The 22,538-nt window shown below is 33.9% G+C and overlaps 2 protein-coding genes and 3 long non-coding RNA genes across 10 annotated transcripts in view; 3 read left to right on the top strand and 2 right to left on the bottom strand.

The window, feature by feature from the left end:
- The window catches only part of LOC126921751 (uncharacterized), a 32,155-nt gene extending 22,299 nt beyond the window's left edge, over nt 1–9,856 (bottom strand). For 3 of the 4 annotated variants that reach the window (XM_050733594.1, XM_050733596.1, XM_050733598.1), the window contains exons 1-2: nt 9,645–9,831; nt 8,190–8,658 (exon numbers count right to left, since the gene is read on the bottom strand). In XM_050733594.1, coding sequence (XP_050589551.1) covers nt 8,190–8,283 — 94 coding nt within the window. In that variant the 5' untranslated portion in view covers nt 8,284–8,658; nt 9,645–9,831. Of the gene's footprint in view, nt 1–8,189; nt 8,659–9,644 lie in introns of all 4 variants that reach the window. The other variant, XM_050733595.1, reaches the window with a different exon arrangement.
- On the top strand, nt 463–1,939 carry LOC126921808 (uncharacterized). The gene is made up of 2 exons (XR_007712564.1): nt 463–563; nt 952–1,939. It is a non-coding gene; the product is annotated as an uncharacterized LOC126921808 (long non-coding RNA).
- On the top strand, nt 2,166–5,155 carry LOC126921802 (uncharacterized). Its single transcript, XR_007712558.1, has 3 exons — nt 2,166–3,233; nt 3,688–3,763; nt 3,837–5,155. It is a non-coding gene; the product is annotated as an uncharacterized LOC126921802 (long non-coding RNA).
- Nucleotides 9,857–10,733: 877 nt separating the features above from the next.
- Nucleotides 10,734–12,681, top strand: LOC126921801 (uncharacterized). Of its 2 annotated transcripts, none has more exons than XR_007712557.1 (5): nt 10,734–10,879; nt 11,027–11,217; nt 11,294–11,379; nt 11,442–11,657; nt 11,749–12,681. It is a non-coding gene; the product is annotated as an uncharacterized LOC126921801 (long non-coding RNA). The 2 variants fall into 2 exon arrangements; XR_007712556.1 differs by having other exon boundaries at nt 11,746–12,681.
- Nucleotides 12,682–14,755: 2,074 nt separating this feature from the next.
- Nucleotides 14,756–21,988, bottom strand: LOC126921758 (uncharacterized). Of its 2 annotated transcripts, none has more exons than XM_050733610.1 (5): nt 21,620–21,988; nt 17,635–17,953; nt 16,434–16,667; nt 15,692–15,927; nt 14,756–15,626 (listed from the first exon to the last, which is right to left on the bottom strand). In XM_050733610.1, the coding sequence occupies exons 1-5, from the start codon at nt 21,675–21,677 to the stop codon at nt 15,400–15,402; spliced, it is 1,074 nt and encodes a 357-aa protein (XP_050589567.1). In that variant the 5' UTR covers nt 21,678–21,988; the 3' UTR covers nt 14,756–15,399. The 2 variants fall into 2 exon arrangements, with proteins under 2 accessions (XP_050589567.1, XP_050589568.1); XM_050733611.1 differs by lacking the exon at nt 21,620–21,988 and adding an exon at nt 18,340–19,890.
- Nucleotides 21,989–22,538: the final 550 nt, after the last annotated feature.

Raw genomic sequence — 22,538 nt, 5'->3', positions numbered from 1 at the left:
ATAGCTACACTTGATACACATTCAGAGATATTCATTTTTCGTGTTATTATTTTTCAGTGAAAGATCAAACGATTAAAGTAACCATCGACCTTGTTTACATTTCATTCCCTATTTCTCCTCAAAAATATACAAGAACCTAACGTGCTCGATGATTACCATTCTTTCTCGAGTTTTCGACCCAGAAAAATGTCCCAATTTTTAAAACTTCTTCTCACGTATTTTTCCTTCTATATATAGTCATATCTCTCACTCATTCTCTTACAATTACTTATTATTTCGTGAGCTTGGTTTCCCACTTCTTTATCTATTCGGTTACTTCTTTAATTCCTCCTTAAGTCTTATCTTCCTCACCTTATTTATTATTTTGACTGTTAGTTAAGTTTATTATGGGGGTTTAATTTCAATCTGATTAGAACTAAAATTTTTTTTATACGTCCGCTATACTATCGGCCATTCGCCTCGCACCACTTCCGGACGCCATTGTCTGTCGCACGATTCTCAGAAGCCTCGGTTGCATTCTCTAATTTATATTCCAGCAACAATTTTTCCGATTCAAGTACAAGGTATATACTAGAAAATAACTTATTCATAGACGGTTGCTATTTTTGCACGTGGTCTATATCGTCAGTTTGCTCAAAGAGTTTACCTTACACTGTAAAGACCGTCTACCATAAGATATCAGCAAAAATTCTAAAAGCGAGTCACATATTTTCTATAATGTGGATATCATAATTAGTCGATTAAGTTATATTATTTAGTAAAAGCAATATTACAATCTAAAATAAAATTTTAATCCTTCCCTTAAGAATAAGCAAGACGCATAAATATCATTTTATCTGAGACCAACATAACCTAAAAACTATTAATTAAAACGTAAAAGACAAATTTTTAATAGAGCTGATATCAATTTTCTATTTCTAACTTTCTATTTCAAACTGGTTTCCTTTACAGATGTTCAATGTTTCTTGGTTATGTCGCGTTTCCAGCAAACGGATGACACGAATAGCAGTAACGAGCAAAATTTGGCTCGATCAACAAATCAGATAAGAATTCACACGATCCTAGTCGACAACGTCATCCCATTACGCTTCCATGGTAAACGATGTTTGCGCAAGTACGAATTTTGCAACTTGCTGCCTACGTGTTTTCTCCGGATACCGACCGATCTCTCGCTACGGTCTCGTCGCTTTGCGCATTCCGTGACTCCCTGAGACGCTCCAACGCTAATGTGGAAACCTCCAGGGTATTTAAGTCTTACCAGAGAATGTGGCTTGAGAGGAAAAGACAAGAAAAAAAGAAAGGAAGAAGAAAGAGATCTTGTCGCTACACGGCGAATGCATTCAGTGTCGTGAAGTATTATTATCGTTTGCGCTGCGATATTCTTGGTGGCCTTTCGCGGTAGAATTTCGGGAGTTTTACCAACGAAATTCAGGGAAAGTTATGGTGGTGTTTCTAGTATCCGTCGCTAGAGTGACTTTTGGCAGTTTTATTCTAGTGATTTGTTGCCTACCTATTGATTTGATTGTTTCTTTTTCTCTCGTTGATTTGATTGGCTGTTGTTTTCCTTTCTCTCTTCTATTCTATTTCTTTACGTTACTCGTCCGGGATTTAAAAGTGTTTGTTGTTGAACTATGAACGAACGGACACAATGGCGACGCTTCGGTGGAAAGGTTTTGAAATACGCGTCACGCTGTTTTTCCCGTTACGGACGCGAACACTATCGACCGAATTCTTTCGTGATGATTGGCACGGAACAATTAAAAGCTTACTGGACGTGTTTCAGTGCAAAGTGTTATACGATGTTTTACAAAATATCGCAAATTAAAAGAAGACTACGAAAGAAATTAGTTAAATGGAGTGTTCACTATATTTATATAGTCCTTTGCTACCATTTCATTTATTAATAAAAGAAAATAGACGAAAGATCGTAGAAACAACATTTAACAGCGTTAATAATTTATTCATAATATACATAACGTTTAAGTCTAACCTCAAAGCGATTACCTATTCGTTTTCTTTCTATTTGCATTGCAGCTGCACATGTTATGAAATCATAAAAAAACTACGATTAAATAATTCAAAGTAAATAATATCGTCGATCAATAGCTGGCCTATCAGAACGATGATCGTGAATGAAGTATTATGACCGAAAGGACACTATATAAGATCGCGTAATTACACTGAGCTCGTTTTCCCGGAGTTCGCTGATGCATCCAATAATTAATTTTAATGATGCATTCGCGTAACGAACAAATGAAAAATTCACGTTGCTTGGAAGTCTATTCTTGGGCTTGCGCGTAAGCGTCCGCTTATTCGCGTCGTTGCAGATCGTGGCCACAGGGGACAGGCACGTGTAACCGCTTGCACACTGCAAAAAAATCGCGCCGCTCATCTATGTCAATATGCGTACGCGTGCACACGCACATACGTTGCGAACAAACGCTTTGTGCCGAGGATACAACCAAACAACGCGAAAAGTTAACGGATAAAATAACTTTGTCGCACGATTTACGCAAAATATACATATACAGCAGGTACAAAAGTTATTAGCACATACCCTTATCTTCCAATGAATTGCTTTTTTATCAAATTCTACATTTCATTTTCATAGTATCAAATTGCAGTCATATGAAAGTATTATTAAATGATATGAAATCTATTATACTTGAATTTAATTAATTAGTATATAGATGTAATAAATATAATGGTATGCCAATACTTTTTGTAGCCATTAGCTCATGTATGCGGAGGATGTGTTCCTTTTCTATTATAAGTTAAATAATTACTTATTAAAATAAAATAAAACAAGTCTTATGTTGAAACGATACCTTTTTAGTATCGTTTATAGTTGACACTGGTAGTACTATAAAATATACATATATACGTCCCTCGATTTAATATATGTAAATATAGACACCAAAAAGGGGACACCTGAATGTTTTATCATTGAAAACACGAGAATCTTGTCAAGGCCGATATTCCAGACTTTGAAGGGTACACGCGATAACACGAATTTATTCTTAAGGTTTTCCTCTCGTAGAAACCTTGTACTATGTCTTTTAGTGAATAAAAAGACCAATCTAGTCAGCTATGCTAGTATTAGTTCGATAAATATTCTTATAACGCATTATACGTTTTAAATTTATCGTAAAAGGCTTTTTAGATTAGAACTTTTTGCGCAGAAGTAACACTTCCGGCAATAGACTTCTGGAGGTCAATGTATTTTTTGCGAGGTATGTATTGACTCAACTTTAATTTGTACTTCGATACCTGGAAACGATGAATCAAAGTACCTTTTGAAAATATGATGCAACGTAGATATACCTGATTACATAATTAAAGATAAATACTACTGAAAAGATTACTGAGCGACTCGCAGAAGGAAACGTTTCGAAGAAGGTCGGAAGTTGACCGCGATAAATTGCGTGATGGTTACTGATGCAAGTAACAACACGACTATGTATTAGTTATGGTTGTCTTCGTGCGATGAAAGTAAAATTGGTAATAACAATCGAAACAAAGAGCGTAGAACAAAGGAGTGTATCGTGCATCCAATTATGTACAGGGACGATCGTGTGCGTCGATAAAAAATGTTTTCTCGCGGTTGTGATTGAGGTTAAGAACGTAGTACCGATTTCACGTGATCTTTATTCTATCTTGGTTTCATTGATATATGTTTTTCAACAGGTGGTTAAGGTGCTCCATTAACAGACCGTTGGTTAGGATTTTATCTAGTTGATTATCAAGGAAGATATATTTCCAGGTAATTTTGAGTATCTTTCTTCGCCATTGAAACCAAGTGAGATACAGATACCTGATACACTTGTTTATTTTAGATTTACAACGTTCTCCTGCACAATAGTAACAAGTTTATAATAAATTTAACTAAATTTTTATAAAAAATCATGAAATTACTCTATCTGAAAATAATTTAATTATTTTATTTAACAAAGAATGATGAAATTGTAAAAGAGAAGGAAATATCCTATAATTCATATGCAAGTCGTCAATCGACTAATATTATCAGCTAATAAATCATTGTGCAAAGGGATTCTTGTGGGGATAGCGACGGCTAGTTAATACGGCTTTGTTATACATAACATACATATCTATATTATGATATTACCAGACACAAAGAGATCAATGATGACTAAGGGGGATCACTGAGGAATTTCAATTAACTACATACACTTCGTCATCATTTACATAATCGATGATTATCGAGTGACCGTTACAACGATATTTCCGTGCCGATTGCGATCTCGATCGAGAAACACTTTTGAAACGATACTCTGTCCCTTGTCTCTTTCTGTTGACGCCAGTAATACTGTACACGAGTCGTTGGCCTGCCGCCCAGACATGAAATACATACATATACACAAACGAAGAAGGAGCAACGAAACGATTCAACTGAACCGAATCGAAGGCAGAGAAGGATAGAACGAGAAACGGTGAAACGTTTCGTGGCTTGGGTCGCAAATTCAAACGCGGCTATCTTTTCGTTTACACCGCGCACGCCAATCCATTATTCTCGACGACGTTCACTGTAGGGAACACTTAAATCATTATCCAACACATTTACAATCACGAAGAGGCACGCGAGATGTTTTATTCGAGTTGTACGAGTATTCATACGTTTTTTGTATTGATCGACAATGAAGCTCTATGATCAGTATAACATATCCATACAACCCTGAGAACCTATTAGGTTAGGTTCATAAGTTCGTGCGGTTTTCATTTCATATTGAATGTAAACTATACATTTGCTTATTGCCTGTGTTATACGTCATTCGATACTTTTTGTTCTATTCTGTTACGGTAATAAATGGTAATATTAAAATGTAATTTTATATAGATTTTTTGCATATCACTATGTCAATTTATTTTTATAAATGCAATAAAGAAGTAGGAGGCAAATAGAAATCTATTTATCTAAATATTACAATGGGTACTTTGCTGGATATTTCGTATATTCTTCCATACGTATTTTGGATTTTTCAATACTTAAATTTCTGATAATTATATAAATATCTACAATCTAGAAGTTATAATACATTAAAAATATCCGAATCGATAATAAATATCATTTCAATGCAGCAGATGTCGTATTGTAAATTTAACAAAAGTGGCCTTTTGGTGAACCTAATCTATATAGTATTATATAAAAATCAATGAGTTTAATATTATCTTTGTCAGAATGCCAACTACTGTTTAAGATGTTAGAGGATCTAATAATATATAATGAATAATTATTCTTCCACAAATACTGTCAATATTGTATTTGTCGACGAAATGGTTGCACAAGCGTCAGTGTGGTTTATCAATATTAGCGACTGAATGAGTTGTTTGAACATGCTGCAGTCGAGCTGTTTGACTATCGTTTTAGTCCTCGAACATAAAAGAATCGAAACATCATGCAGTAGAAAGTGATATTAAATGAAACAACCATTGATCTATGTAAGCAAATTTACGATAAAAAATTGTTTATAATTGTTATGTATTGAACTGTTAACTATGTTCTTACTTTTATCTGCTTTCATTTGCAATCAATTAGATAGCTAAATGGATAAGAAAAGATAAAGATAATGTGTGATTGAAATCACAATTGTTCTAATTTAATTATGAATCATTATTGTACTTAAACCAATTTCCTCTAATAAAGAATAATATGAAAATAAAATTCAAAGAGAAAATGAAAGTAAGAAATTTATGCAAACAATATTACATTATTCTATTTATATTAAAATTATATTAAATTTTCTTATAAAAACATTTAAATTATTGCTGAGAGTGATATATTACATCTTATATACTTTTTAATCAAATTTGAATACACCATAATTCTTATATTGATAAGAGTAGATATAACGTAATAAGTACTAAAAAAAATCTTTTATAAAAATATCTAAATTATTCCTGAGAGTAATAAATTATATTCTACATTTTTTAAATGGTATTTTGATATACAATAATTTTTATATTAAATTAAATTTTATATTAAAGTAGATAATAACATGTTTCAAATAAAGTGCTTCAAATACAGACAGAAAATGTATACAAGACACCCTATATGAATCGAGGAGGGCGCCAAGGGAGGGGCCCTTCTTTGTCAGACGGGCTCTGGGCTATGACCTCAACGGATCGTCGGGCCTGAGGTAGGCGCCTCTGACTGAACGAAGCGAAGCTTGTTGGTTTGCTTGTCTGTCTGGCCAGTTGCCTGGCCTCGTTGCCAAGCAACCGTAAAAGCGTCACCCTTTGAATCTCTAAAATTCTTTACTCTTTACATTGAACCTTCCACAGAACATTATTCATGCCACAAGGCGATCACGTTTTCCACGTGAGAAAACGATCCAGTTTAAAAATACATGTGAAAGGCCAACGATTTTAGATCCCGACGTTATATATTTAGAAAAGTACACGTATTTATAGCATATCATTCGGTAACGTATAAAATCAACCGTTACAATACAAACATAGTATGTATTATTTTCTGTTTCCTTGTGGTATAATACGAGAAGATGGTATTATGTGACTCCATTTTGTTTTTAAATGAGTTTTCTAAAAGTAGTGAACTAATTAGTTTATTTACCGTTGTAATTTAATCCTAATTCATTCCTTTCTTTTGTATCTATGGACTCAAAATAAAATATAAATTTACATTGGGGAATTTATTTGACTGTATGTAATTTAGAATACCAATTACATTTCTATTAATATTTACAAGTAATTGAAAAAGTTTAGGAAATTTTCTGTCATAATGATGTGAATACATCTTCAAACTATGTCAAATACACTTCAGAAACCGCCTGCAATGAAACTGAAAATGGCTACTGTAATATTTAAAGAAATGATAAAGAGCTTTTAAACATGAGACCAAAATTTGAAATTATAATACAGGTCTAAACTGAAACGCTTGCAATTTATTCACACTTACTTTTACATCTTTTCTACCCAAATTGCATTTAATTAAGCTATTGTGCAATATTATTTTCGTGGGCTTTCAAGTTACCGACAGAGTAATTTCTCCACCATCTTTAAAATTTGTATTATATCCATTAATATCCAACCTCATTCAAATAGATAGAAAGATTTCGAATAGGCGAATCAAAATTTAGAGCGAAAAATCTCGTGTATTCAACTTCGTGATTCAAACTTCCTATATTTTTTAATATTCAAAATGACGAAAGAAGAACACGATTGACTAAAAAATGACATAAAAGACGTAGCAGGGTTAACGACTCTAAAAAACCTGTTTTCTTGGCTAAGAAAAAGGAAAAAATGTTTACGCGTATATTCTCTATTTTACAGTCGAGTCTTTCTCTTTGGTTATACGGTGGATTAATCGGCAACCAATGTAACCATGAACTTTTGCGTGAAGTCATCATAGCGAATGAAACGGTTAATCATTAAGAGCGTTGGGGGCAAATAATGTATCACGTCGCGCATTGCCACGTGCCTTTGTATCGCGGTTAATTTTGAACTACGTCGATTTTACTGCAGCTAATTTTGCCAGTTTGACCTATGTTCCGAGTTGCTACAGTTTGCGATGCGTGACATCTTTCTTTCTTCTTTAATGGATTTTTGTTTAACCCTTGCAAATTATCATAAATGAAACTTTCATGCGAATTATTTTGATTAATATTATCGTCCTACAATAGTATCGTCGCAATTACATTCCTTTTCTTGCGAGTTATACATTAATACTGGGCTACGAATGAGAATATACATTTGATATTTCAATGGAGATAAGATATTTTAACCCCCGCGATTAGATGGCTGGGTCATTCTACAAATTTTTGAAAATTCGGTTAATCGCACGTTTATATCCTTAATAGTTTCATAGCTTCTAAAACTGTTGGTTATACGATACAGCTTTTATAATGTTTCACAGTTGCATAATTTTCATCATATAGTACTATCTCTATACCTATATAATTTCACAGGTTCCGTTACTTTATACTAAATATATAACAAAGTTATAATGAATAAATACATACAACTTTCCCATAAAATTCCTAACTATAACATTTCTAACCTTATTTAACATACCATTTACCTAAATACTACAAACATTTACTGTTAAAGGCATATGGGCATCAAACGATTCAGTAATATTCATCCATAATCCGCTCGCCACAGCGTTAACGCTGAACAAGTGAAAAAATTCGAATAGAACAACGAACACTTACCCATGTGAGCGAGGTCGATGATCGGCACTTCGCACTTGCTCAGAAGAGTCTCACAGGTTTGGGTTACAATCGGAGCACTCGTGCAGCAGCTCATCTTGCTTGTGGCTAGTTACTCGGTCGAAATGAGATTTCTGTTGCTGTCTCTTTCTATTTTACTCCTTAACTAGTTTCTCTCTTCGTCTCACGGTCTTCGGCTGCCCTCGCAATTTCGTATCTTGTCCCCGATCTTTCTCTCTGTTCCGTTCACTCGATCGCTTCTTTTTTCGTGCGTGTGCCGCCCTTTTCTTCCCCCTGTAACTCTTCTCTTTCTTTCTCGTTGATCTCTTGTGTGTGATCGCGCCGCTTAGGTTCGATCAACTAGCACCACTATACGGACGGAAAATACGTGGGTCGTGCTTAACGCATGTATGCCGATCATTCAACCACGTGCGAACCCACCCACCGAATGCCACAATTTGGAGCAAATTCACTAGAATATCCAAGAAAAAATCATGCTATCACTATGCACACCGATGAAGATTTCTTAAGTTATAGCCTGGACATTCTCCGGAAGAAAGGACAGCTCGCGAATGTAAACGATGGCGTTACCGGTTTTTTTTAAGGAGGAAAGAACACAAAACAGACACAGTGTCACGGCAACCCTAACGGTAGCCGTAAGAGACGAGTTTATTATGGGGCTGGTGGTGCGGCAGGTAGACGTATACGTGACTGTGAACTGGTGGGCACATGCTATGATATCGACAGAGTGGCGGATAACCGACTACTAACAAAGAACGTAATAATCGTAACGATCACCACTAGCAAGCTAACGCTTCTCAACTGAACCGACAGCGTTCGCAACTAACCGACGCGCGCGCCTGTATGGTGCGAGCGTGGCCGAAATGGGGCGGAGAACAACGAACAGCTCTAGTGGGAACCGAAGTGCGCACGAACGCTCACGAAGTTCGTCGAACGTGAGAGTGGGGAGCGTTCAGATATTCGCGCGCTCGCATCGAATGAGACACGAATCAATTTGGAGGGACTTTTTGCTTTTATTTGTATAATTCTAACTTTATTTACATCTTAATATCGTAACATACATACGTTTCGGTACTTTCATTTACACTATAAAGTATTATTGTATGTACGTATTATATTTGGAATATTGGAATTTAGAATGAAGAAATGTTATCCGATGTATTTCGGAAATGATAAACTCAATTGAATTTTTTATCACAAAAATGTGAAAATACCATCAATTCCGAGAATCGTGATTACGTATTTGATCTCCGATTGGTTTCAAGAATTTAAAAAATTAAGCGATCCTTGATAAGCTTCTTTTTTGACTCTCTACACATTTACAAAAGATTCCAAGCCTGACTTATACAATATTATGCTCTACGTCTTACCAAATTAATCCTAGGTATTAAATGAAATCCTACGTATGCAAAATCTGTGAGACAGAATTTTACAAACCTGATACGAGTCGTTTCGTTAAAGACACAAAGTAGTGCGACTATATCTATATGGAACTTAGGATTAGCGACTTTACCAATGCGCCTTCCACGGTGCTTTGAATCGTACTGCACTCCAGTAGACGATCTTGTGTTACTAAACGCAAGATTCGTCGATCCCCACCACGCGTGTCTTCTTCGCTGTCGTCGCTTACTTCTAATCATTATAATTTGTATTTCATTGTTATCGAAGACGCGTAGTTAGCCGTGTCTTAACGCCGTTTCCACGTGTTTATCATCATTCTTCTTCGTGTTTCTGTTTCCAATATCGAAAAAATTCCATCTCGTCTCTCGAACGAATTTCGCCGAATTTTCTTTGAATATTCTTCACAGAATTTGTGTTTCATCGTTATCGAAGACGCATAGTTAGCCTCTTAGTGTCTTAACGCCTCTTCCACGCGTTTATTATCATTTTTCTTATAACATGGAGTGAATTTTATTTTCTTATATATACATAATAATTAGCTACCTCTTAACAGCTCTCTTCCTATTTCTTCATCCAATAATTTCCAAAATTGTAGCCCGTCTTCCGATTAAATTTCCCCGAGTTTTCTTCGAATATCTTCGACAGAAGATTCTGTTTTCAGACATCGACAAGATCCTCCTCGTTTTGCAGTGCTTTTACCAGCTGTTCCTCCAGGAAATGATCTTTATACCTATTCCGATTCTTCGAGAACGCGAGTTTATTCCATGTTTAACCCGCTCATGCTTTTTTTAGACGCGAATATATGTAGCTAAACGCTCGTAAAACATCAGCAGTGACGTGATTTGATTTGTACGACGGATGGAATAAACACTGCGAATGATAGGTAGTTCGTTTGTTCAACGCGTTCCATCGTCGCGCAATCGTTTCTTGAATATCGTGTGCTCCTCGTGAGTACTTGGTCTGATTCTAGCGGCATCGAGGATTCTAGACATACGACTGGAGTATTTGGTCCCACGCGAAGAGTCGAATGGCGACGAGGAAGTAGAATCGTCTTTGGAGTTGCCTTTATTTCTTGGATAAGTATTTTTGTTCGATGGCATGCGTTTGCTGCTTCGTATACGTTTATGGCGTTTCTTTGTAGATTTCGGTTGCTGTTCCCAGTTTGAGGAAGATGTGCTGGGATCTCGTCCATCTGCTTCCGAACTGAATAATAGAAAAATGAAATTAAGCATCAACAGCAAAAGTGGATTGGGCTACATCTTCTCTTACAGGTTTTTATAGCATTAATTTATTATTAAACGGTGTTATTTTATTAAGAAGAACTGTATTATTGGAAATACAGAATTTTATATCGTATTAATACGCGAACGTTACAAAAATGATGAAATTTATTTTTTTAATTGAACCTTACCTTGTAGCATCTAATGATGCGCTGGTGGACTCATTGGCGAAGGTTTTTGGAAAATGGTACGTGAGACACGTTCCGCATAAAAGTTTCCGTATGATCTAAAGGAAAGATCCAAGAGATCTAATTGAGCAAATTAAAAATCCAGTTGCAGCTCACTGTTGACACTGTATGTCTTTGTCATTGAATATTTCGTCATATAAAGTAAATAGATTGTCATTGAGTCTATCAGAGAACTCTGTTAGCTCTTACAACTAATTCTTCGTTGAATTTTCTTTAGACAGTGGAAAAAATTACATTTTATCAATTGATGATAGGAACCTTTTTTCCCAAGGTTTTTATAAGGAAAGCATAACGTAGTGAAATGTAAGTCTACTTTACCTACGTACTTTACATACATAATTTACATACTTATATGTAATATCTAGTGGGAAATGGTTAACGCAACAACTGTCATAATATAATACCAATTAGACGGACAAAGAGAAGGTACATAAAATACAAAGAGTAAAATGGACAAAGGACAGATTATATAAAATACAAAAAATAAAATGAACGAGATATAAAATACATATTACAAAATACAAATGCTAAGATATACTTTCTTTTATTCAAGTTTCACTTCTTTATCAATTTTTGCAAAGGTATTTACGAATTTGCATAAACATCCGGTAACATACTGCGGTAACAACAGAAGTTTATACTGTAATTAAAACTACCTTTGTAATTAAGAAGGCTAAGAAGATCTGAATGATTACAAGCGTGCTGGTCATGACGTAAGCGACGATGACGATCCTAAGGATGACAGGTGTAACGACTTCGACGCAGCCATTCGTATTTATGGTTTTCACGTCAGTCTCCGAGATCTCCGTGTGTTCGCACGGTGTCATTGCACGTAAATTACAGCAGCTAAACGGGACACTTCGGTCTCTGTATCTTTCGTCAGATACTGGACTTTGTACAGCCATTTCATCTCGCGAAGCATAGTCTACTCCCTGATCGTGGAATATTTTTCTCATACTATTTACGTTATTCAATATTCTTAAACTATTCTGTTCACACTTGTTGTACCGTGCTTTGAGTTACCATTTTTGAATGGTGGATTCACCTGCCAGTCAAAGAGAAACCAATCTGTGTAGGAGGAATGGCCACAGCATTGAAAGATGAATTGTATCTCGTCGAGCGCGTACTTGTAAGACGATGCACTCACGTACAATTGCATCGAATTGTTGAAAATGTCGATTAACGTTTCTTGTCTGACGTTCATGTGATATCCTATGGAGACCAGAGTAGCCGCGTTCATTATGGCGCATATCGCGATCACTATTAACAAGCATTTTAGCGTTCGTCTTGTTTCCGCGCAGCAGCGTGGTACTTTTCGTCTAAAAGAAGAAATAATGGATATAAAATTGATGAAAGCTTATTCACAAATTCTGTATGTATAATATACTATTACAACCATGTATAACGTAAGACTTGAGATGACGTAAGATTTTTAGAAAGTGCAAAACAGTAAAAAAAGTTTGGCTTAAAATACAGATTGCATATACTAATTTAAATTTGTACGAGGTTTTTATGCAATTCTCTGCAATTCGATTATCATAGAATCCGTTAAATTATTTATGTACGAGATTTGTATAATGTTATGATAAAATACTTACGATCGTATACTGCGGACAGTGATTAGAGCAGTCGGTAAACCCAAGCTGACGTTTATTAACGTAAATATGACTGGTCGTAGACCACCTGCGAATCGAATGATTTGCCATTCGGCAAATATCTCCAGGATCAACATGAAAAAACGTTTAGCCTCGAAGATGGCCAACGTAACCGCGACACCGTAACCGAATCTCACTTCCCATCCACAGTTGCATGGAATTCTTGCATTTTTCTTAAATACTACGTTGCTCCTCCGGCTGCACTCGTTGCTCGACATTCAACAATCTTAACGTGCTATTCTATATTTTTCATTCAGTGAATCTTCGTCGGTTTATCTGTAAATGTCTTCTAGAATTACCAGTTTATATTAAAATGAAACAACCTCCTATACTTGTTGGATAACTCCATGTTGATACGTATGAAATCTTTGTTTTCTTAAATAAAATTCTAACGTAATTTTTTTAAAAGATCACGCGTCTAACGAAAACAAAAACTTTTCACGTGATTCAATGCATTTTCCTAAATAATAATTGATATCATTATTTCAGATTTATAAGAATTAGAAGCGAAGATTCTACAGGTCAAACATTTGTAGAATCGACCTGTTGATGATTAATCGTTAAATTCTTATGTTTTTATTAGAAATTTTGAAGATCCTTAACATTCAATATACCTACATATACGATTTATAGTAAATTTCTTCTTCCTTAATACGTCGGTAGAAAATTTGGAGGAAACGATATTTCATATGCATCAACCTAACAGAATATCGAAACTGTCGAAAGAAGGCTACATCTTTCTGAATAATAGAGTCACTCGAATAAAAGGAATCTCAATTATTCTGTCATTCTAAAAATAAGGAAAATGTTGTCCGTAAAATTGTTAAGGAATATGCAAACTACTGTTTATCTTTCAATTTTGTAAATCACAAAACGTAAAATTGCCGGCGACACGCGACGTCGTATTATCATCGTTATGCACGTTCATCGAGGATGATACCAACAGGAAATTACCAAAGAAAAAGAAACAATTCCCTGAGGTTCGAGCGCAATTATTCGGGTCGAGATTTGAAATCACGTGACGAGTTTCGACTTTCTATTGGCGCAGTTCCATGGAAAAATTGGAACCGAAATTCCATACAATTTACTCGTATAAAAGCATTTGAGGGGCTTAAGAACCTAAAAAGATCGTTATATTATAAACACGCTTAAAATTCTTAGATTACACTTGACATGCTTCTCATTTAACATACACTATTATTCTACTGTGTTTGTTCTATACTGGCAAAACGATATCTAAATTACTTTGTTTACGTCCTTCAATACCTTTGCATTTATGCAATTCTGATCAACTATTCCAATGCTTGCATGTAATGACAGATAATTGATAACTAATATCTAGTAACTAATAACTAATAATTAATAATGATTATTTTCACTTGAAAAAGACGTTGAATATTTTTCAAGCGTTAATAAATATGTGTGCAAGAAATAATACAAAAAAGTCTCTAAAAATATGTAAAAGATGGCATTCTAAATCAGAGTACCTCCTTAACGAGTTAAAGAATCTAGCAAATAGAAAGGCAACGTCTCATACTACTGTCGATAGAATCGCAAGCATATTTTATCCAACGAGTTATACATCTGTTCAATCATCGTGTTTATTTTAGTGTCGTGGATAGCATCCAAGGTTAATTGTCTCTGGACGTAAGTTTTACTCGTGCACTTGCTCAAGTCGCTCGAGATACACCGATCTGAGATTCGATTACTGATAATCTTTTAATTAGATATTCATATTTACCAAGAATATCTGTTTGTAAAGAAAATAAACGATGAAGAAACATCTCGAATGAAATACTGGTTAAACGACAGATTTACGATCTGTGCGAAAGTATTGTTGTAGTCTCGCCTGAAGAAGGAACACTTACCAGACGCCATGATGCGAGAGATAAGGCAGACTTGACTAAAATTACAATACGTTGCGTGGAAATATTACACAGTTTTTAAGGTTTTCGTGTAAGCGGGTATGATGCACGCTCGATGGGTCATTGTCTTTCGTCTGAAACCAACTTCACACGTCACACTTTCATTCAATCAATTTATTAATATAAAGACAGATAGCGTTCTTTTAATTTTAACTTGTCGCTTACTGTATCTATATTTACATTAAGTAGTTAATATAAAGTTATAAAATTATAAATACGGTGATAAGAACTACGTTTTAAGTATACATGTAATAAATGTAATAAATCTTTTCTTTGCAGGTACCGAAAGAATTACATTAAACACAGCGCTATTTAATCTTATTATTATATATCGCTTATTTTCTAAATTGAGCTTCGACTTAAATCGACCTTAACCCTGTTAGATTTTTTGATTCATATTAGACACGACTCTGTTTCTTGTTACTAACAAATTTCTTAAATTACAGGGAAGTAATACCTTCATTATCCACTACAATTTCTCTTAAGATATTAAAAATCTCATTGTTTGTTTAAAAAAAAAGAATAAAACGAAAACATAAAAATCCGAGAACCGCAGTAGTAACCTGCGAACATGTTACGAATCTAAAAATACTGTAAAACATATCCTAAATACATATACTGCAATGATTATAAGTTATTAAGAATACATTATACGTTTGTGGAATCATTTTACGTCAGATTATGTACACTTTTGATGAAAATTACTCTTTGATTATTTTATAAGACAATTACCACATTTAAGGTCAGACGACGCGGTATTTGTATATATTGACGTAAGAGTGTTTTATACCATAACTCCAGAACGCCAGAAACGGTAAATTTTCCGTTAAATAGATGGCCAATCGCATTTGGCTGTTGAAGAACGCCCTGAAGAATCGGGACCACCAATACGTAGTTGGTAATAGGTATTTGTGTGTAATTAGTTGAACATTCAAGATAAATCTACCGTACCACGACATCCTTGATGAATCTAAAAATATTATCTTTTTGCATATACGCTAAGTTCAATTTACGTCTATATAGTAGAAGATTTACCTATTTTTAACGAGTGATTATTATTCGTTGCGGCAGTGGAGGCTAGAATGAATGTGAATTCAATGAAAGCACTCGAATCCATATAAGGATTCACCGGCCATAGGGATTCTATTAAAATACGACTCATCTCTTCGAAATCTTTGCTACCACTGGCGAGTGAGGGGAGAAAAACCTCGTCCAGAAGTCCTCTACAAAGAGCCCGTGTCTGTTCCACGCTTCCGGTGCAAAGATTGTATCTATGGATAGATGTATTTAATTATTTACATAGAAAATTCTATCCTTATTACTTATACATGTAGAAGATCTTAGCTCTATTACTTATGTAGAACATTCTCTTTATTATTTACATAGAAAATTCTCTACCCTTCTCACATCCACTTCAACAATTCATAATTTATTATTAAATTTATACATTTATAGAAAATTTAAAATTTTTAGAAGTGCATGTAATATGTATATAAAAATATACAAAATATGCAAAGTGTTCTTTACAATATAATTGTGAAATATAAATATAATTTAGTGAAAAGAACATTTTTATTTACATTCATTTCTCTGTAAATTTTTATGTAATTATAAGTTTGCATAAATATTGACATTCTAACTATTTCTATTATTACTACTATAGCTATTAAATGTTGAACTTACATAAATTCTCTTCGTTACTTTGGAAAAGAAATTTCAATTGAAATTAATTTTAAGATTCTGAAAGGAAAGAAGTATTCGTGTTTGGATTACAAACTTGTCTTCCATGCCCAGCATGTTGCCAATGACTCTCCAAAAGTGAATCAGTCCTTCCAGTTCCTCGGAACTGTTATTCACCCCAAGATAGTCACCAGCCAGGAGGGTGAAACCCATGAATCCAAATTGAGCCAATGCCATATCCAGCTGCGAGACTCTGTTCAGCCCCGCCTCTGAACTTCTTCGAAACGCTACGCAGTGTTTTTTCCGTACGATTTTCAGCGATTCGAGAAATCTGCAAAACAAGAAAGAGAAAAAGCAAAAAAATTATTCTTATAAAAGATCTTATTCAGAATGAACTTAAAATTTGTGTTTAATTCGTCTTTAATTTATCGATCTAGCAATCTTTCTTAATATTTCATACCAAACAAATCTACTTAGTTTAAATCCTTTTATTTTTCTCTCTATTTCTCTTTTTTTTTATTTTCTCTTATTTACGCTTACGTTACGGTCTATTTAAGTCGAATCCTACGATCGAATCTTCCATTTGATATTCGACTATTCTATTCTATACGCATATATGTTATATGGTTGGGTTTTATTGAAAAAATATGTATGATACTCGTGTTGAATATCTTGGACTTTCCCAGACACGAAATTATTCCGTTCGTTCGTCTACACAGGAATATATATCCGGCAAGATAAATCGATTAAAATACCGGCGCTGCACGCGTTCGATGATTCCTTGAATGTCAATGAACGACGAGTACCCAATGGATTTTCCCCTCTTCCATATTTTCGTACATAGGACACTTTGTCAGAATTCGTAAAAAAATCAACGTTTCGACACGATGTTGAATACGTTACTATAGATGTTTCAAAGCGCCAATTTAATGATAAACAATGGTCAACACGCGTTGGAAGTGTTACTGTTATAGATAGCGACAAATGATAAGAATAGAAACTTATTTAAAGAAAACGGTATTCTTAACACGCCTCGCGTTTCCGAGGAATTGAGTTAGTAAGTTACTGGTTCGCAGGAAAATGATTTACTTTTCATTTATCATTTTTGAATATTTTTTGACACTGTTCCAGGTATCTTATATGAATAAGTTAAGACTTCTTTAGTAGATAAATTGCTGCCCAGTTAAAAACCAGATTTTTTGTTTCTGCAATTACTGAAAAGTGTTTATAAAATGAAAAAGAAAATATTTATGTTACTCTCGTCTGATCTTTAAATAACCATTGTTAGGTGTACTTACTCTTTTTCTATGCCAGCTCTTTTTCCATACCAAACCCAATTATGTAGAATGGTGGATACGTATCTGCGAAAGGCAGCACACGGTGTACCACTCCGTCTGGTGAATATTAAAACGTCCTTGATCGACGGTACAGCGAATAAAGATAATAATCCGCATAGTTTGGCAATCATCATGGTGAAAGCGTTGTTATAAAACATCTGCTGTCCGAGGAGAAACTTTTTTTCGTCGAAGAACGACGGTAATTCTGGTTGTAGCCATTCAAAGTCCATGAAAGTGCTTGCTCCATCTTTGAGGAGCGTCTGCAGCTTCGATTCCGCATCTAAATGCACACGCAGGCTTATGACATTTGTTATTTCAATAATGAAATGTTCTTTTCATTTTCATCGATCGAAATACTTTTCAATGTTTTAAATTTATGACTTGTTATAGGATTGTTAATGTTAATGTACAGGATGACTTGTTAATGTATTAAAAAATTAGTTATATAAATAATAATGAAGAAATGTAGAATATTTGCGAAGCGCTATACCGCTATGAAAAATAAAGGTCTGGAGTTCAGAATGCAGAACCAAGAATTTTGCTCTCGAATTCTGATTCTTGAATCTTTCTTTTGGGTGCTGAATTTCTGACCTCGAATTCCTAATACGGATATTAATACACATACTATAGGAACATTCCAAACTCTTGAAAGTCCTTGAGACTCACCGTCTTTAAATTCTTCTGAAGTCCTCGATATCCTCAGAACCTAGATGATTCCTAGAATCTTTCGATGAGTCTAAAATCTAGAGAATTCCAGGAAACTGAAATTTCCAAAATCCGATTAACTAAAATAAATTAACTACCGAAGTATCTTAAAATACCATTAAATACTATGTCATCCTTTGTAACGGATTGCTTGTAACAAACTAGCATTGAATCTGATAAATCCCAATTCTACCGTATTACGAATGGCAACAAATCTTCGTAAAAATGAAGTTGTTTCGCGATTCGATCATTGTTTGACAAAAAATTTACAACGGACCGATTTTGTAAAACAAGCGCACGCACATAGAACGTAGATCGTGTGGGTGATCTTACGATTCGATACAACGGAATTCATTTGGTATTCAGAGCCATCGAAAGTGGGTACATCTGTGCAGCAGACGTGACAGGAATAAAGAAGATCGATAGATGCCCATAATGAGGCGTAATCGAATACGGTGTGCTTGCTCATATTAGGCCCATTATCATTAGGTCACTATCGAATTGATTTAACCATGGTGGATTATTCCAGTAATTCCCGTACTTTCGAACCTTTCACTTTTTAAAAGTACAAATTCGGTTCAAGTACAGTCTTCAATTGAACTGAAATAGATCAATCGAATTCACTTAAAGTATGCAATCATGCCATGCAAGGATTTCTAATGATTACCACATGGCCTTCTAGATACATATCATATAAAGTAAATTGAAGGTTGTTCGAAAGTGTTCGAGATTGTCCTATGATCAAATCTATAAGAGATCGGTATGAGATTAGGTATGGCCAAATTTTAATAAGTATTTAATAGGTATTTTAGTCGATTTGTATTGATTTTATAGAAGTAGCAAGCAGTAAAATATAATGTACTATAATTAAATACGATGATAATTGGTGTCTAGAATTAGATACCTCTATCTGGATTAATCGCGGTAGTGTTTCTCTTCGTTTAGAATTAGAATAACCTGCTTTATCTGACTCATAGTTTCGTATGTAATTAAATAACGCGAGGATAAAGAACTCTTGAAGTAAGTAAATAATTCTGTAATGCTGAATACTTACGAACACCAATATCCCTGTTATAGGTTAGTTTTTATCGCTTTTTAACATTTTATCATACATAGATGCAACCATAAAAGATAAAAGGATAAAACAAAGGATCACAGTTCTTTTATCTAATTTTGTAATTAGTTCCAAATCCTTTCGTATGTAATTTTTCAATTAACTATATAACTAAAAATATTGTATTTCTATCGAGTAATATTTTCTAATAGCTATCGATTTACAAACCAGAGAAACTTCCAGAATGATATAATGAATAAAATCTATTTCCGTCTGATTGATCACGGAGGAGCTATTATAAGAGGTTGCGAAACATCGAAGAAATTATTTGCAATTGTCAACTTGTTCAGACTTCAAAATGCAGTTCAGTCTAATCGAACGATAGACGTTTATTCCATCACAGAAGGATAAAACACTGAGTGTAATATATAAATAATATTACGGGATTAATTAATTTCAGAAGAATTAAGAATATATAATTAAAACTTCTTTCGTGATATATCGAAAAATTTCTATCGTTGTTATTCCATCATTTATATTAAATAGTCGATATCAATCATCCAACAAAATTTATTTTATCTTTTTAAAAGAAAATTATCTCGTCATATCTTATTTCTTTTATTATTTCTTTTATTATTTATTATTATTATTTTACCATTACTTTATAAATTCGATTTTCTACTCATGCATAGTATGTAGAAAGTTAGATCATCGAGGTTATGTCACCGGCACATTGCGAAAACAATTGCTTTCACTGAACAATTCTTCGATATAGTCTCTAGTTAACAGTTAGTCGTTTCTGTTTCTGTTTTAACAACGTTAGTTGAATATTTGAACAATGAAAACGTAGAAGAAATAGAATTCAGCTATTTTCTCGCGTGTTGCACATGTATTGCATTCGTAGTTAAACAACCGAGAAAAGTAAGTCGAGGACGTCCGTTTCTATTCGCACTTTCGTCAATTACTGCATGTCTAGAAGGAACGTGCAATCCTCCGAGAAACGTTGAACGTGTTAAGTGATGTTTGGCGATAGCTAATATTCTACATTAACAGTAAGTTATCAAATCGATTTCGTTGGTCATTCATAGTGAGGAAATATCTATTCAGTCTTTAAATATTATTATATGTAATAATTGGTTCGAAAATTAGTTATAAATTCATATATAAATTCAAATAGAAATAATCTTTGAACTTTCCAAATTTAATATTTCTATTGATCTTTTCTTTTTTTTCTTATTATTTATCTTGTAGACAAATGAATAAATAAAGAATATGATAGTAAATTAATATAATAATATAATAAGTAATAATTATAGTAGTAATAATAATCTTTAATAATTATTTAATGGAATCATTCCAAATTTTATTTCATGATTTAAATACGTAACATTTCTGATATTTAGTACAAAACCTTCAATAGTCGGAGAAAAAAGAATGGTTATATCACAGAAAAAACTATTATATCAGCTATGGTATAGTCTCACGATCGATAGAAAAATCATAAATTGGATTTGTCAGGAATTACGAAACCTTCCTGTACATGTATTTACGCATACTTCATAGAGACAAGAGAGGCCAACGATGTACGATAAAGTTTTTTCTTTTTTGTTCGAGTGCTTACTCTTTTTTTTTTTTTTAATATAGGAAATCATCTATAATCTAATAATCACGATCTTTCACCTCTGAAGTTCTTTAAATAATCTCGATAAAATATCACGCGACCTTTATATGAGAGAACTAATAATAGTAATGATTCTATAAATCTACATACAAATAATTTTGGTCACGAACCAAAATTATGTAACTGTATCTACATTTAAACATGACGAAAACTGGAGATAGTAAATTTCCACTTTAAAGTCAAAGAATTACGCTAACTTAACTTTCATACTGCTACCTATATTACATTAAATAATTACATATTTAAAACTATCTCTGCATCTCACAACGGTTCCATCTATAAGATTTTAAACTTATGAAATTCGAGGTTCCCAATTCTGCAAGAAAAGAGATCGACACTGCGCAAATATTCTTATCTGACTGAAACAAGAAACATAATACTGCTTGGAAACGAACTATATCTCGCAGGAATGAAAGCAAAATATCTGGCACACGTATACAAATTGGTTCACCAAGAGTAAACAAAATATCGTCGGTGCACTGCACCTCTCGAAAAAAGCCACTGACCTGTAAAGTCCGTTTGTTTCTCTGTGTTTTTTGTATCCTGTTTGATCTTCTTTCTCATTTTTGTACATGCGAATAACGGAATCACTCCTTTTTCATTTAAGCCACATGTATCGCGGGGTGCACTGCACTATACGTAAACTGTTTAATGTTCAGCTGCAAATGTCACGTTCATTGGCGAACACTGTCGGCCCCACATGCACGAGGTAATCAAACGAACCAATTTATCGTCACGTAAGCACAATTCCCCGCGAACGAACTGCAAGATTGTCACGTCTTCATTACTTGATCGTGCTAGTTGCGTGCATTGCAAGGGAATGAAAGGAACAAGTTTCTAGCGTACATCTTAGGAGAAAGGTAAGTCTCCTACCTTTCGTTCGTTCCTTCCTTCTCCTAGCTGTGCAACGCTCTCTTTAAATATATATGGGAGACATGTAAGTGGAGTATATGAACAACCTTGATGTAAAAATTTGAATATCGAATGCTTTTTTATATAAGAAATATATTTTTTTATATGAAATATTACAACAACTTTTTATTCAAGAAAAAATTAAAATATGAAATGTTATTCTTTTTTTTACGATACGAACTTCGAATTTTTATTTAAAATTTCATATTGATACTGTATAAATATATTTTGAATCTTTAAGTTATTTATAGTTTTCATTTCGTTTTATTAATATTCGTTTCTCTTTTTGTGAGTGGATGGTTTTTTCATTTATCTAATTGCGTCGAAAGTTAAATATTAGATTTGCTGAATTAGATATTATATTAATAATTTGTAGAAATACATGGTGCTGATATTAAAAATAATATTATTAAATTTATTTAATCATATCGCGTATCTTAATTTAATTCTCCCTGAAAAAAATTCAAAGCGTAGGCGATATTCGTGATCACGTGATTACCGATAGAGCGAAAA

This window comes from Bombus affinis, chromosome 11, assembly GCF_024516045.1.
Source record: "Bombus affinis isolate iyBomAffi1 chromosome 11, iyBomAffi1.2, whole genome shotgun sequence".
Taxonomy (NCBI): Eukaryota; Metazoa; Arthropoda; class Insecta; order Hymenoptera; family Apidae; genus Bombus; species Bombus affinis.
The sequence above is the reverse complement of the archived record's forward strand: the minus strand, read 5'-3'. Positions and strand labels throughout refer to the sequence as shown.

Excerpts from the sequence above, each read along its gene's own strand:
- LOC126921758 (XM_050733610.1), bottom strand. The coding sequence starts at position 21,677 with ATGAGAAAGAAGATCAAACAGGATACAAAAAACACAGAGAAACAAACG. Across the intron at positions 16,668-17,634 it reads AGAGCTGGCATAGAAAAAGA|ATTTCTCGAATCGCTGAAAA; the intron begins GTAAGTACACCT and ends CTTGTTTTGCAG. Across the intron at positions 15,928-16,433 it reads ATGCTGGGCATGGAAGACAA|ATACAATCTTTGCACCGGAA; the intron begins GTTTGTAATCCA and ends ATCTATCCATAG.